General features: G+C 42.6%; 1 protein-coding gene across 1 annotated transcript; it reads left to right on the top strand.

Annotated features, from left to right (window-relative positions):
• Nucleotides 1-348: 348 nt before the first annotated feature.
• On the top strand, nucleotides 349-4768 carry TOB1 (transducer of ERBB2, 1). The gene is made up of 2 exons (XM_084298359.1): nucleotides 349-585; nucleotides 2832-4768. The coding sequence occupies exon 2, from the start codon at nucleotides 2966-2968 to the stop codon at nucleotides 3944-3946; it is 981 nt and encodes a 326-aa protein (XP_084154485.1). The 5' UTR covers nucleotides 349-585; nucleotides 2832-2965; the 3' UTR covers nucleotides 3947-4768.
• The last annotated feature ends 9373 nt before the right edge of the window (nucleotides 4769-14141 follow it).

Below are 14141 nucleotides of genomic sequence, written 5' to 3'. Positions count from 1 at the left end.
CGCTGACGTAGAGAGCTGCCCCTCCACGCCGGGCTGGGAGGGGGGGGGAGGGAAGGGACGCGGCACCAGCAAGGAGGCGTGGCCTGATTGAGATGGGCGTGGCCTGGTGGAGGTGGGCGGGGAGAAGCCGGGCGCCGGCCGGCATAGGGTGGTGCTGGGGGGCGTGGCCGGGCGGGGTGGGGGGCGTGACTAAGAGCTGGGGGCGTGGCAAGGGAGGCGATATATAGGGGCGCGCGGCACGGCGCGGCAGTAGCAGAAGGAGCCGAGCGGCGGCTGCCGGGCGCGCACGTCGCGGGGGTGTGAGCAGCGCAGCCCTCCCCCCCTTTCCCTCCCCCCCCTTTTTTTTTTCCAACCCTCCCCCTCCCTTTTTTTTTTTTTTATTCTTTTTTTTTTATTTTTTTCAATCTTCTTCTTTCCTTTCCCCTCCCATCCTCCGGGAGCCGGCTCAGTTCGGCGAGATGATGGGGGCCGGGTGCTGAGCCGCACCCCTCCACCCAGCCCCCCCCTCAACCCCAGCACCCCCGCACCCTTCCAGCACTCACACCCCCGCCGGGACTGTTTGCACTACCCCGCACACCCACCCGGGTGAGTACCAACGCCTCAGGCCGGGGGGGGGCCGCGGCAGCCACCGCCCGGCCCTTGAGGCGGAGGGGGGGGTGGGGGTGGGGGGGCGCTGAGGCGGGCACGGCCCCACCGTGACGGGGAGGGGGGTGGGGGGGGAGAACACACCACAGGGGCTGAGGGGAAAAAAAAAGGGAGAAGGAGCCCCCCAGGGAGCGGGGCTGGGGCTGAGGGCACGGCACGGAGCCTCCCGGGGCCGGCTGGGCCCCTGCTGCGTGAGGGGCACCGGGGGGGTGGGTGTCGAGGCCTCCTCGCCCCTTGTGCCCTCCGCTTGTCCCCTCACGGGGCCCTGCAGACGCTCTCCTTCCTCCTCCTCCTCCTCCTCCTCCTCCTCGGTTTGCCGGAGCTCCCCGGGCCGTGAGGAGAGCCCCAACCGCCGCGTTATGTAACGCCCCGGAGCGCTTGGTGGGCCCGCAGCCGTCTCGGGAAGATTTAAAAACGGCGACAGCAGCAGCAGCAGCACCGCAAAATAAAAGTTGGGCACGGCCGAGCTGGCTTGTTTGATCAGCTGCTCGTGCCCCTGGATCCGTTTTGGGGCGTAAGAAAAATGTATGGTGTCTGCCCGGCGCGCCTTGAAAGGATCATTTCTTTCCTAAAGGACACGGAGGCGGGGAAACAAAACAGATGGATTAATAAATCATTTTTTAAATGCCCCTTTTAACCACCCAATCAGCTTTTCTGCGCTGATTGTGTCCCTTTTGTAAATATCTTCTGTTTGCCCTTGATCTTTTCCTTATCCCCACCCAGTGCTGATCCAGCAAACGTTTAAAGGTCGCCTTATCTTACAAACTATTCCCATACCATGTTGGGGAGAGCGCAAGTGGCTTGGAAATAGGGTTCCAGGCTTTAAAAGGAGATTATTCGGAGCAAGAAATAACAATGTAAATAACAAAGCTTTTTTTTTTTTTTTTTTTTTTAAATGGGATTTTTACCGACTTTGATTTCTTTAATCTTCAGTGACAGCTACGCTGAATTTCGTTCATGGTGATGCAGTGCAGAAAAGCACACCCTTAATTGAAATTCTTGTTGAGCCTTTCACTTGAGCCAAAAATATATTTTTTTTGTTTCACTGGAACTTTTTATATAAAGGTGTCTCCTGTGGATGAATACCTTATATTAGGGTATTGCAGGATTTTCATTAGCAGGGTGTGTGCTAATACTGGATTCTAGTCCCTTCTTTAACTTTAGATAGCTAATTTCCCTTTTGTCCTTTGAAGGACTGACAACCATATTTTATATTAAATATAAAATGGAGTCCTAGGGAAGGAGAAAGCCTCAGCAAAAACAATTGCCTATGAAAAGCCTTCTTGGCTCAAGTAACTTTTTGAAATCTGGACTATAGACAACACAAAATATGTATTTAGCTAATATATTACATTTGACCTATAGAATAATTAGTAGAAAGAGAAGAATTAGGGAATTGATCTATTGTAATCATTTTTGCAGTCGTTGCCACCCTTGTGACAGCAAATTCATGCGTCTATTTTGTATGCATTGACTGCATTATCGTTTTAGCTGTTCCGAGGAAAGGCAGAATTGTTATATATGTACAGCGGACATTTTCTCTTCACGTAGTGTAATTTCGCCAGCGCAGCATAATTCACAACATAATTTCACCAGTTGATGTGAATGGTCGGCTTGGACTTAAAATAAGTGCAGCGTAATTTTAGTTATTTGGGTGAAGTCCTCTAAAGCAACTGAGAATATTTTTATATTTCTGCAGCTTACAGCGTGACCAATGTGTTTGCAAACTTTAAAATGATAAATGAGCCTCGAACTTAAGACCTTTCAAGCTAAACTAATAGTCCAGTTCTAAATTTTGCAGCTGAGTACCATAAATCATTCAAATATGGGTTGGTAATTGAACCCTTGACAGGCCTGGCAGTTCTGTGATGTCTTAAATATTATACTTGCTGCTTTGTGAATAACTAAAGTGCAAGCTCATGTGATTCTGAAATACCCCATGCTGTATATGTAAACACATGCCTAGTGCATCTTCTGCAGTACTGCTTGTAAGTCACACCGAATGTAGTTGACACCCTCACCTTTTGCAGGCATGAACATAAATAGTTTGCAATTTTTTTAATTTATTTTTTTTCATTTAAAAAGGAACCTATTTTATGCAAAAAGTGAAGCTAAAAGAATAGGCCTTGGAGCTTGAGCTTACGCTGTCCTTATTTGGATGTGTTTGCTTTTGTTTTTTCTTAAAGGAACAAGAACACTCAAGGTGAAGGATAATAATCTACTAGAATCAGCACTTTGAATGAAATTTTGTTTCCCTGTGGCATCTTGAACACTTTCTTCGTGTTTCGAAACAGACTCAAACCTTTGTGGCATAGCAGCTATGCAGCTTGAAATCCAAGTAGCACTCAATTTTATTATTTCATATTTGTACAATAAGCTTCCCAGACGACGTGTCAACATTTTTGGTGAAGAGCTTGAAAGACTTCTCAAGAAGAAGTATGAAGGGCACTGGTATCCAGAAAAGCCATACAAAGGATCAGGGTTTAGATGTATACATATAGGGGAGAAAGTGGACCCAGTCATAGAACAAGCATCCAAAGAGAGTGGTTTGGACATTGATGATGTTCGTGGCAACTTGCCTCAGGATCTTAGTGTTTGGATTGACCCATTTGAGGTTTCATACCAAATCGGTGAAAAGGGACCAGTGAAAGTGCTTTATGTGGATGATAATGAAAATGGATGTGAGTTGGATAAGGAAATCAAGAACAGCTTTAACCCAGAGGCCCAGGTGTTCATGCCAATTAGTGACCCAGCATCTTCAGTGTCTAGTTCTCCTTCTCCTCCCTTTGGTCACTCTGCTGCTGTGAGCCCAACTTTCATGCCCCGCTCCACTCAGCCTTTAACCTTCACCACTGCCACATTTGCTGCCACCAAGTTTGGCTCGACCAAAATGAAGAATAGCGGCCGTAGCAACAAGGTCGCCCGCACTTCTCCCACCAACCTTGGCTTGAATGTCAATGACCTGTTGAAGCAGAAAGCCCTTTCCTCCTCCATGCACTCTCTCTACGGGCTTGGCTTAGGCAGTCAGCAGCAGCAGCAACAGCAACAGCAGAAGACTTCTGCCCTTTCTCCTAACGCAAAGGAGTTCATTTTCCCCAACATGCAGGGTCAAGGTAGTACCAGTAGCATATTTCCTGGTGACAGCCCCCTTAACCTCAGTCCTCTCCAGTACAGTAATGCCTTTGATATGTTTGCAGCCTATGGAGGTCTAAATGAGAAGTCTTTTGTGGATGGCTTGAATTTTAGTTTAAACAACATGCAGTATTCTAACCAGCAATTCCAGCCAGTTATGGCTAACTAAAAATAAAACAGAAGTGACATACAAGTAAATACTATTGTACAAGTTAAAATGCACGTACCCAAGGGTGTATCTTTTTTTCCACCTCTTGAGATTTTTTTTAAGGCTTGTAGTATGAATACATTCAAGCTTGGTTAGATAAATACAACATGCATCATTTTTTCATTTGCCAACCAAGCACAAAATTATTTTATACTGAAATGTACATTACGAAAATATACTCTCAAAATATGGCCTCTTACAGTATTTAAGATATAGCAAGGACATGGCTGATTTTTTTCATGTGTATATATATATATATGTCCACAAACATATATGTATATATATTTCAAAAAAATTGGCACTAATAAGTGGGTTTATTGGTCTTTTTCTAATTGTATAATTTAATTTAGTACAAAGTTTGTAAAATATCAGAGTATATATATTGTTTCTACAACATGGTATTGCATTTATATCTTTTTACTACAGTGATCTGTGACAGCTGCAGCAGCTTCATGTTGTATTTTTTTTACTGAAATTGTAAGATATCCATCTTAAAGACATCAATTCTAAAAAAAGTTGTGTACAGAATATTCCTTAGTGGTGGAATTAAAATGTACGAAATATTTGCTTTTTTCAAAAGAAACACAAATTGTATTTTCTGTTAAAAGTTTAAAGATTTTTGCTATATATTATGGAAGAAAATGTAATCGTAAATATTAATTTTGTACCTACATTGTGCAATACTTGAAAAAAGGTATAAAAGTATTTTGAGTCAGTGTCTTACATGTTAAGAGGGACTGAAATAGTTTATATTAAGTTTGTATTAAAATTCTTTAAAATTAATTGACTGTTGTGGTCTGTTTTTACTGTTCTGCTGAAGATCAGAGTGCTGCGCTTCTTGTGTTGTCAGTGCTAATGATGCAAAAAAGTCTGACTCAGTGCATCACAAAGGAGCGATGGAAAGGGTTGCTGTATTGATGCACCACAACAATGGGCTGCTTACCTAAAATACTTCTGACAAAGCACGTAACCTGATTAAATGCTTGCCTACAATTACTTGAGCAAATGTTCGCTTGTTTTCCATAACTGCAGCTTACTGAAGTCAGGAGGTTCGTCGTTATTTTTCCCTTGAGAATTAAGACTACAAGCGGTGCGAATGTTGACTTGTCGTGTGATGTGATTTATCGAGAAGGTACTCAGGTGATTCAGTGAAATTCCCTGTCCATGTAATCAGAGCGGATTGGAACTATTATCTCGGGAGGTCCTAGACCAATGCATCAGCGTTTGTTTCTGTACTAGGGATTAATAGCTCAGAAGCTAGGCTGAATAAAAGTGCTGATGTACAGTTTACTAAAGTCATTGTAAACTTCCATTTTATATGCTCTATTAAAGAGAGAAATGTAATGCAACTACAATGTGACAATCTAAGGTGTTTATTCTAGTGGATTTCACCAATTTTAGCTTAATAGATTTTCAAAACATGAATGTGAGTGGGAGGACAGATTCCAGAAGCTGACAAAAATAACTCAGCTTTTCCATGGCTATTTTGAAGTTGAATCCCTTACTTTTTTTCTGTGCTTTTGACAAATAGTGTTCCTTGCTAATGGATGTTGTCATGGGGAAGAGAAACTTGCTTATTTAATCCCGAACTCTAAAACAGCAATTCATTTTCCTTCCTAGCTCTGGTCGTACAAAGAGGAGATGCATGCTAAGTGGATTGTCTTTTGGCTCATAATGGTGAATTAGAAGCTACTAAAGGAGTACAGTATTAAAATTATCCAAACATTACTGTTCTGAAACAGGCATTTGAGACAAAATCAGTCTTGGCCTGCCTGATGCACTTGGTTTTATAAAAGGTGTAAACTTGCCCACCAGCAGCACCATGCCACGCTTAAAAACCCAGTCTGGTGTGAGAAGAGCAGCAACTTGTTGGAAATAGCCTCATGCTGTAAGCAAGGACAAACATGGTCTGCAACGCTGCTGTGAGGTCTTTGGGCAGGGTGCAGCTGTGACAAAGCATTGCTCTAGCAAAGGGGTGGGTTGGAGATGGGAGGCTGACAATGCTATCAATTTCTAATGCCATGACAACCAATTCAAAAGCAATAATGGAGTGAATATTTTTTTAGGCATTCATCTGTTTGTATTTAACTGGCTGCTTTTTATTGAGTTTGCCATCTGTTTTATCTTTCCACTAACAGCATATCAGTGGACAGAACCATGCTTAGGAGTGTTTCACTAATTTTGAGTGGGTGATTTTGCTTCTAAAAGGGACAGGCCACTGAACGGTGTCTAAAATACATACATATGTCATAATTACTGAAACATGGAGAATAATTTGTGTATTATTTCTCTCTTTATGTCTAGACTTTAAGACTTACTATAATTAGCATTTACAATATAATAACTAAACTGCCTAGGAGGTTCAGCAGCTTTGATAGCAGAGACTGTTTTCAGTGTTCCTGTGATCTGAGCTAAGATCATTTGTTTTAAAGGTCATCCAGGAGTACTACCTTCTTTCCATTCTGATTTGTTCACTTTCACCATAACCAACTCTACAATAAAAGGCAGTCATTGCCTTGAAAGGCGGTCTGGAAACAAAGGTGGTTTTTATTATTTTATTTTTTGGTGGGTGTCTACATGCAGCAGCTTTTAATATAAAGATTTTAGTAAGCAGGTTTCTGTTGTTCATAGGTTGTTCATGGTGCTTTGCAAGGAGACAATCTGGAGAGAAAGCTTGCAGTTGAAGAATGCAAATGAGAGTATTTTTAATCTGTTCTCTTACTCCTTATTAGAAGTTAAAGATTTTATCGTTTTCTGTTCAGTCTACTACATCCACTTATTTATCTTTTACTAAAGCTTAGGGCTGAATTTGTTATATCAAACATTGATGTTGCAATATTCTGTTTTAAATGAGTGCCAAGTCAATCTCATTTAATGTGCACATACCCAGCTTTCTGTTCTTGCAGCCCTGCTCTCAGGTAAATACATTTGCTTTGAGACAAAGGGCCTAACTGGAGCGAAGGTGAAAAAAGGAAGCATTTGCTCAGTTGTGCAAGTTCTTTTGTATTTTCTGTTGTGAACATGCAATTTACTTCCTTAAAATTGCTGGTGTAAGTTAAACCTCAAAAGACATCTTTTATTGACAGTGAAGAAAAGGGTAAAACCCTAACTATGCATCCCCCTCCATGATGTTTAGTGCATCCTGTCTCTTCATTCAAGGCCTCCGACCAAACACAAATTTTTAAAAAATATAACCTTTAAATATCTGAAGTAGCAATGGATTGGTGTTAATGCTTAACTTCTGAACCATAACCAAATTCAGTCGTGTTAGCATAAATTCGTAGAGTCTTAAAGAAATTAGAATTGCTGTGACAAACTAGTGGCAGTCTCTGAGGTCCACATCTACTGTAGCATATCCATCTCCTCCAGTATTTCTTGCTTTAACCTGTATTTTTATATAGATCTTTTAAAAGATATAAAGTTATAATTTTGAGGTATTTCTTCTGCTTTTAGAAAATGTCAAAATCAATACTCATCAGTTTTCCACTGCATGGTTAGTTTAATAAAAAAAAAAAAAAAAGTACCCATTCTCTTTTTCTACAGTTAGGATTAAACAAAATGAGCATAAAACCTAAAAAGTAATGATTGTTTGCCGGATCTATAGAATTTGACAGAGCTAAGCCATGCCTACCTAGGAAGGCAATGAATGTTATAACTATACTGAAGGTTACACTAATTTGCTTTTAAATGTAAGATTGTTTAAATGATCGTGCTACATTAAAACAAGGTTAGTGTTCAGTCATTGGTTCAGAAATTGATAAGCGATGGTAGCACCTTAATCTGTAAGGCTGACTCAATTCAGTACAAGTTGATTACTTTTGAAAATTGTAATCTGGGATCTGTGAAATTGAGTTCAGAGGCTTCTTGGCACATCAGGGCAGGGAGGTTTCAACAGCAGCGGTATGGGCTGTGCGTTTGTTCTGTGGATACGTGGCAGGCCTTACTCTTGACCCCAGGAATCTAGTAGCCAAAATTAAATTGATCTGATTATTTTCTCAAAGAGGAGACAGCTAATGGGTAGTTTACAACACTTTGTGCTTCATTGCCACATCATGTTCTCAAAGGTCCATGCTGTGGCAGTGAACCGAGCGGACGCAGGCTGGCCTGGCATCGCACTCTTGGTGAGTACAGGTTTCTGTAGTTCTTTCAGCGTCAACTAAGCTACCACGACTTGCACAAATTGAGGACTAAGCTCAAGCCACAGAAAGACCCATCTCTGCTCTTCACCATGCAAAATCAGGAAGCTCTGAAACACCATTTATACCATCTTGCTACAGCTGAACATGGCAGCTGATCGTCCAGCACAACCACATGCCCAGCTGGCATCACTCAGTGCTCCCCCTGTACTGCAACGTGCAACAGCCTGGTCCCACTGCATTTCTGAAATGTAAGTAACCAAACAATGAGCTGTTAAATCAGCTCTTTCAACCAGCATGGGATCAAAACAGAGTTCGTTTACTGATCTGATGCCCCAGACTGTTCTATTAACGTTTCACTAAAAAATACCTCAGTTTGTGTTGGTAGTTTTGGAGCAGATGAAGCAAACCGACGGTTCAGCATTCTTTTTTATATCATCAGCAAGTTGATTTAAATTGAGTGTACAGAGTTGGCTGCATTCCTCTCATGAGCTGCATAAAAAGTTTGCTAAATCGAAGTGCCAGAGCTGTAAAATCCTGCTGAAGGGATTGTTTCCAAAGATCAGCGAGAGGAATGGTTAAACTGTTACCGTGGCAGTGTGTGTATGACTTTTGTCCTCTTGGCTTGATTTTAGTGGAGGTAGTAAGGAGTTTTGCCTTGCAGAAGGGAAAAAGCATTAGGACTTGGGAACATAAACCACATTCCCTTTGGCACTGCGCGTTCTTTACCTCACAGACAAAATATGATCAGTGTGCGGAACAAATAGCAGGTGTAAAATATTTTTAGAAAAACCTTGGCATACAACGCAGACATCCCTCAACCCCCATCCTTTATTCTGTCATCTTTTGTTTGTTAAAAACAATCCGTAATATTGATGGATGCAAGTTTGGTGGAACTCGCTGTAGTTTTCATTTGATAATTTAGCACTTCAGAGGCCTGAAATTGGAGATCCTCTCCTCCTCTGAGAGCCGAGACACCATTACGTTTAAACAGTCTGTCAGCTCCGTGCCCTCTTGGAGCTCGTTGAGCTGCTTTCCCTTTTCCCCTTAGCTTGAAGATTACCCACAGCATAAAACAAAAGAGGACTCTGGGAATGTAGTGCCTTAATTACTGTTCAGTGCCTTGGCAAGCTTCTTTGAGATGGTTATTTCACCAGCACTGGCTAATGCAATTAAAAACAACTCTGGAAATCCACCTTTTTTCCTTGGCAGAATATATTTATTGCCTGCTGTACTCATAACTCCTTCCTTTGTCTTTTCTGCCTCTCCCACAGCACCCTCAGAAGGACTGGCTGGCACACCGCTCCAGTTGTTCGCTGCCTCTCGCTACTTTGCTGCGCCAGGCTTTCATGTCGTTACTCTTTTCACCCAGGCTCTACTTCTCTCTGATCTCATCTCTTAAATTACTCTGTGCTCTGTCACATAGCAATGCCAGGAACTGCTGTGTGATGGCAAACATCAGCACATGAGGCCCTGGCCACCCAAAGGTTCCCTAGCCCTCCGCCACGTGTAGGCTGGGCCTTACTTGACTTCACTTTATCTCGACAGACAGCGTAAAGAATACAGCTAAGAATTACAGTAGATGATCACAGTCTTATGAAACAGGGTGAATTTGCTGCTTGGGCAGCCTCACCCAGCAGTGCAACAGCCTGGGAGTTTTTAGTCATGTTGACGGAAACGAGAGGTGGCAGCTTAGCGAAGAACATGGGACAATAGATGACAACTCGGGCACCCCGCATTTCAGCTCTGACTCTGGGCAAGTCACTGCCCTTTTCTCTGTTGGTTTCCTCCTCTGGCTCCACTGAAATTCCAGTGTTAGACATTAGCTGGCTATTGCTGTCAATAAGGAACTTCGTCCAATTTGTCTGTGCCACAGGAACATCTGAGGCTGACCTATTGTTCCCTCCTTTTACTGCCTTCAGTTGCTGTGGCCTCTGAGAGTCTTCTCCATAGTACAATTCAGTTAACGTATATTACATGACCTTTATATTTTATAATAATAAAATAAGGCATGCATATAAAAGTAAAGCACTTAATTCTCATTGTCCATGCTATAGAGTCTGATTCATCCACCAATGGAGCAGAAAGCCTCCAGAACAGTGAGATCTCACATACCGACTATTGTGATTCTTTAAAAGAATTTCTGTGGGTGTTTCTATAGATATAGAAGTATATATTCCTCCAGTACAAATCATGTGAAAATTTTACACCAGCCTACTCACTGAAGTTGCTGCTGGTCAAAATTAGACTTGCATACAGATTTTACAAACTAAAACAAATTCCCCTTTGATTTTCATTAGACCACAATATTAAGCATCCTGTGTATGAGCACAGAGGCAGGGCTACAAGGTTTTGCCTCTGGCTGTGCTATGAACTGTCTGTGCAGTTTTCAGCAGATAGTTTCAGCCTTTCCAGAAGTGGTTTCTGTATTTTTGAGCCTATACTTGAGCTTTTAACTCCCTGCTGAGTCTCGGATGCTGTAGATAACTGCACCTTATTTCTGAAGTCAACAGGTTCCCAATCTGTCTGTATCTCTCAAGTTTGGCCAGGTACATATAGCACCTCTGTTTGGCAATTTAGTGGGAAGAGTGCACAATTCCTAACTACAGTGAAAAATGTTAACACCCGGGGCAGTTACCTAATTTGCAGATAATATGTGAATCTCATGTTATATTTATGAACTGCTTTGAGACACAGGGCATATTTTACTTAAGAATGATTGATTTTTCATTTTTTAGTAACACATAATGATGTTCACTATTTATGTCTTCTAGACTGTTACAGTGTTGTCCTTGTTTCAGTGTTGTCAAACCAAATCACTTGATTCAGGCCTACAAGAATATTTTAGAAATTATGAGACAGCTATAAATAATAATCAACCTTGCATCGTATTAATTTATTTTCTGGGTATAAATTTAAATCAGTTTCAGAACTTTCTAGCTTTTCTCTACAAGACTACTGAGAACTTAACTTTTAGGTGAAAATTTAGATCCATAGGATATCACAGGTTCCTAAGGACTGGTACTTCACAGGAAACAGGGATAGATTTGAACTCACGAGTGTTGGCATTTAACCACAGCTGCTGAATTGAATCAGATTTCTAAGCGATACAGAATGACTGAGACCACCACTGCCCTCCTGTTTTCTGCTTCTCTGGTGCTGATGTGCAGTTTGCATTACAGATTCCATAGTTGGCAGTGGCAACAACCAATGGCAACTAACCCAATTTAACTCATACAAACTGACAAAAGACAAATGCACAGAGATCAGCCACACCATCTCTGACCTCTTACTCCTGACCTTTAAGGAAGATCTCCAAAATTTCTTCAAAAGACAATCTGAGTACTAAAATTCCTGACTCTAGGATATAAAAATCACACAGATATTGATTGCATATCACATTATAATTTTTGCTAGCACCAGCCATCCCTAGGCAGTAATTATTCCCGTCTCTCTCACCCTCTCTTTGTGCCATGAATGACATTATCAGCTGTCCTCTGGCTAGTATCCTCCCTTTGATCAACAAGAACCAATCGTCCTTTCCCTCAAATTGCCTAATTCGTTAATATAATGAAGTCTAACTCGGAACAATTATTCTCAACCTGTATTTAGCTCTAAGGTTATTGCTTCTATTTCAGACCTAAGGAAGCCTTATGTGCTTGAAAGCATGTCTAGTTTTCCAAGTATGCCAGCTGACCTAATAAATGATGTCCCCTCTCCCTGCCCTTGCCTCGCTTCCATCCGACACCATCCTTGCTACAACGCAGTACTGCACCTGCTGCCCTTACTCCTGCTCAGCTGAGTCTACAAATGAAGGCAGAGCCTTGATGAGCTATGGGAGGTAGTCTGTTACCCCAACTAACAGAAGAGAAGTGTAAGCATTGTGTGGTAGAGCTGCTTGGCCCTTACAGGCATCCATCCCAGCGCATCTGAGGCTGCACTGCTGGCTCTGAGCACGTCTCGTGGCAGGAGCTGGGGGAGGTAAGTGAAGCTGCTGGTGGCACTGGGGCCCACCATTTCTTGCTCTCTCTCTAGATTTAAGAATTCAGTATTTGGAACAGCTTACTCACCCAAAGTCAGTGAAATTTAGGCTCTCCATTTCATTCTCATATCTTATTCTCTGAAATTCCTAGTTGTTTTTTTTTTTGTTGTTGTTGTTGTTGTTTGTTTGTTTGTTTTGTTTTGTTTTGTGTTTTTTTTTTTGTTTTGTTTTGTTTTTCCATCAATTTTACTCTGTTTTCCTTCAAAGTCTTCCTTAAAACTTACTTTTCCTCATTTCCTTCCCAAACCAAGCCTTTTCCCCATTCAGCTTGTCTGAGGTCTGTGCTTCACCATGTGTAATTTGCAGCGTATTATCTGATTGAGACTGTAATCTCTTCAGGGCAGGGCCGTCTCTCTCTGTACTCACAGTTCCCTTTGCTGCTCTCTGAGGTTGAATAAGAAGGACAGAAATAGCAGAGTATACAGACACTCCCAAATATACCATGTATTTTGTGAACTGTGCTCGGGAAGCAAATTAAAGAATGATTTTTATTAGTAACGTGGTTTGCACTGCATCACAGGAAGGTTGAGAAGAAGTAGATGCTTCAGGCAAAGAAAACTCCTTTGCAAAACGTTTGTGGAACACATTAGTCTAAAAATACCCATGCTTATGGCGGAGAACAATGTTCCATTGCTGATCTATAGCGAATTGTCAATGGCAGCACTGCACACTTCAGTCACACAACAATCCTGCTGTGACATTGTGTGCTTTGTCCCTCTCCTGTTCTGCAGCACCCCCTGCACCCCACCATGACCAGTGCCAACGCTGGTGCCACCACTGCTGTCTTGCTTGCCCCCTGCCATGGCTTAGTTCAGGGAGGGGATGGTCATGGGCACCTGCCACAGAGGTGACTTTAGGGAGGGAAACCTTAAATACGTCTTTAATGGCCACTGAAACTTTTCTTCCCTGTGTGTGTGCTGTGGGTGATGTGCTACGTGTACATGCAATGTGGTTTGGTCAGATCTCCAGCGAGCTTGGCGTTTTGATGCCTGCACAAATGGCTTCCACGTACTCAAATGTCTGCCTGATGAATCTAGAAAATGAGCGATATGTAAGGGGAGATGGGAGCTGTGAGTCTGACATTGATATTACTCTCCCAAAGCCTGAGTGCTTAGAGCTGGTGGTTTGATTTTTTTTTTTTTCTTTTTTTCTTCTGGAGAGACCAGAGGCCATTTAATCCTGCAGGGGCATTGCTGTGGGTGGCAGCCTGGCCCCTTCCCTGTCCTGGCGTTTACATCGCCTTGATCAAAAGGCTCCTTCTGGCTGGCAGCGCTGCAGACGGGCTCCCCCTTTGTCTGATTCCCAGTTGCTTTTTGGGAACAGCTAGCTGTGCTCCAGTGCCTGGCTTTGAGTCTCTTCGGCAAGTGTTTCTGTGGGGCACTGTCGTCTTGGGTATGTTGGTCTCTTTTCAGATGTGAAAAGATATCTGTATTATCTGCTAGCAGTTAGTCATCTGCTAGCCAGAATGGAGTTGTTTTCCTTAAGGATGCTTAGGATCACATAACTCTTGCAGGCAGAGTGGAAAACATCCGTAGATGTCGGGATTAGTCATATAACTGCTGCAGTTATCTTCATCCAGAGTCGCTGCTTTCGCTCCCTGTTAGAGCTGCAGAGCTGCAGGGTCCCCAGCCTTTCCATAATGACGTTTATCTGGGCAGGCTGAAAGACAAAGGAGAGCCAAGGCTGCACAACCTTTAGCCAGTTATTTCTTCCTTTACTTGTGTTTTTTTTTTTTTTTTCAACCACATGATAAATTATGCTGTGGAGAGCTGTGAATGAAAGGATATGAGCTGCTAATCGTGCTCGCCAGTTTCTTGCTTCAGGCAGCTGCTTTGGCTTTTCTGGGTCTCCATTCCCCATCAGCACAAGGTAGAACCGTATTTCTGTGCCTGGCAGAGGTGTGGTGAGGTTTGCCTCTTGCTCCAGAGCTCCGGGTGACTCTGGGGTACCTCCACCAGCCTCGCACCTCCCAGCCCTG

This window comes from Netta rufina (assembly GCF_964035555.1).
Source record: "Netta rufina genome assembly, chromosome: 19".
NCBI classification, from domain to species: domain Eukaryota; kingdom Metazoa; phylum Chordata; class Aves; order Anseriformes; family Anatidae; genus Netta; species Netta rufina.
Note: the sequence above shows the minus strand (reverse complement) of the source record. Positions and strands in the feature narration are given on the sequence as shown.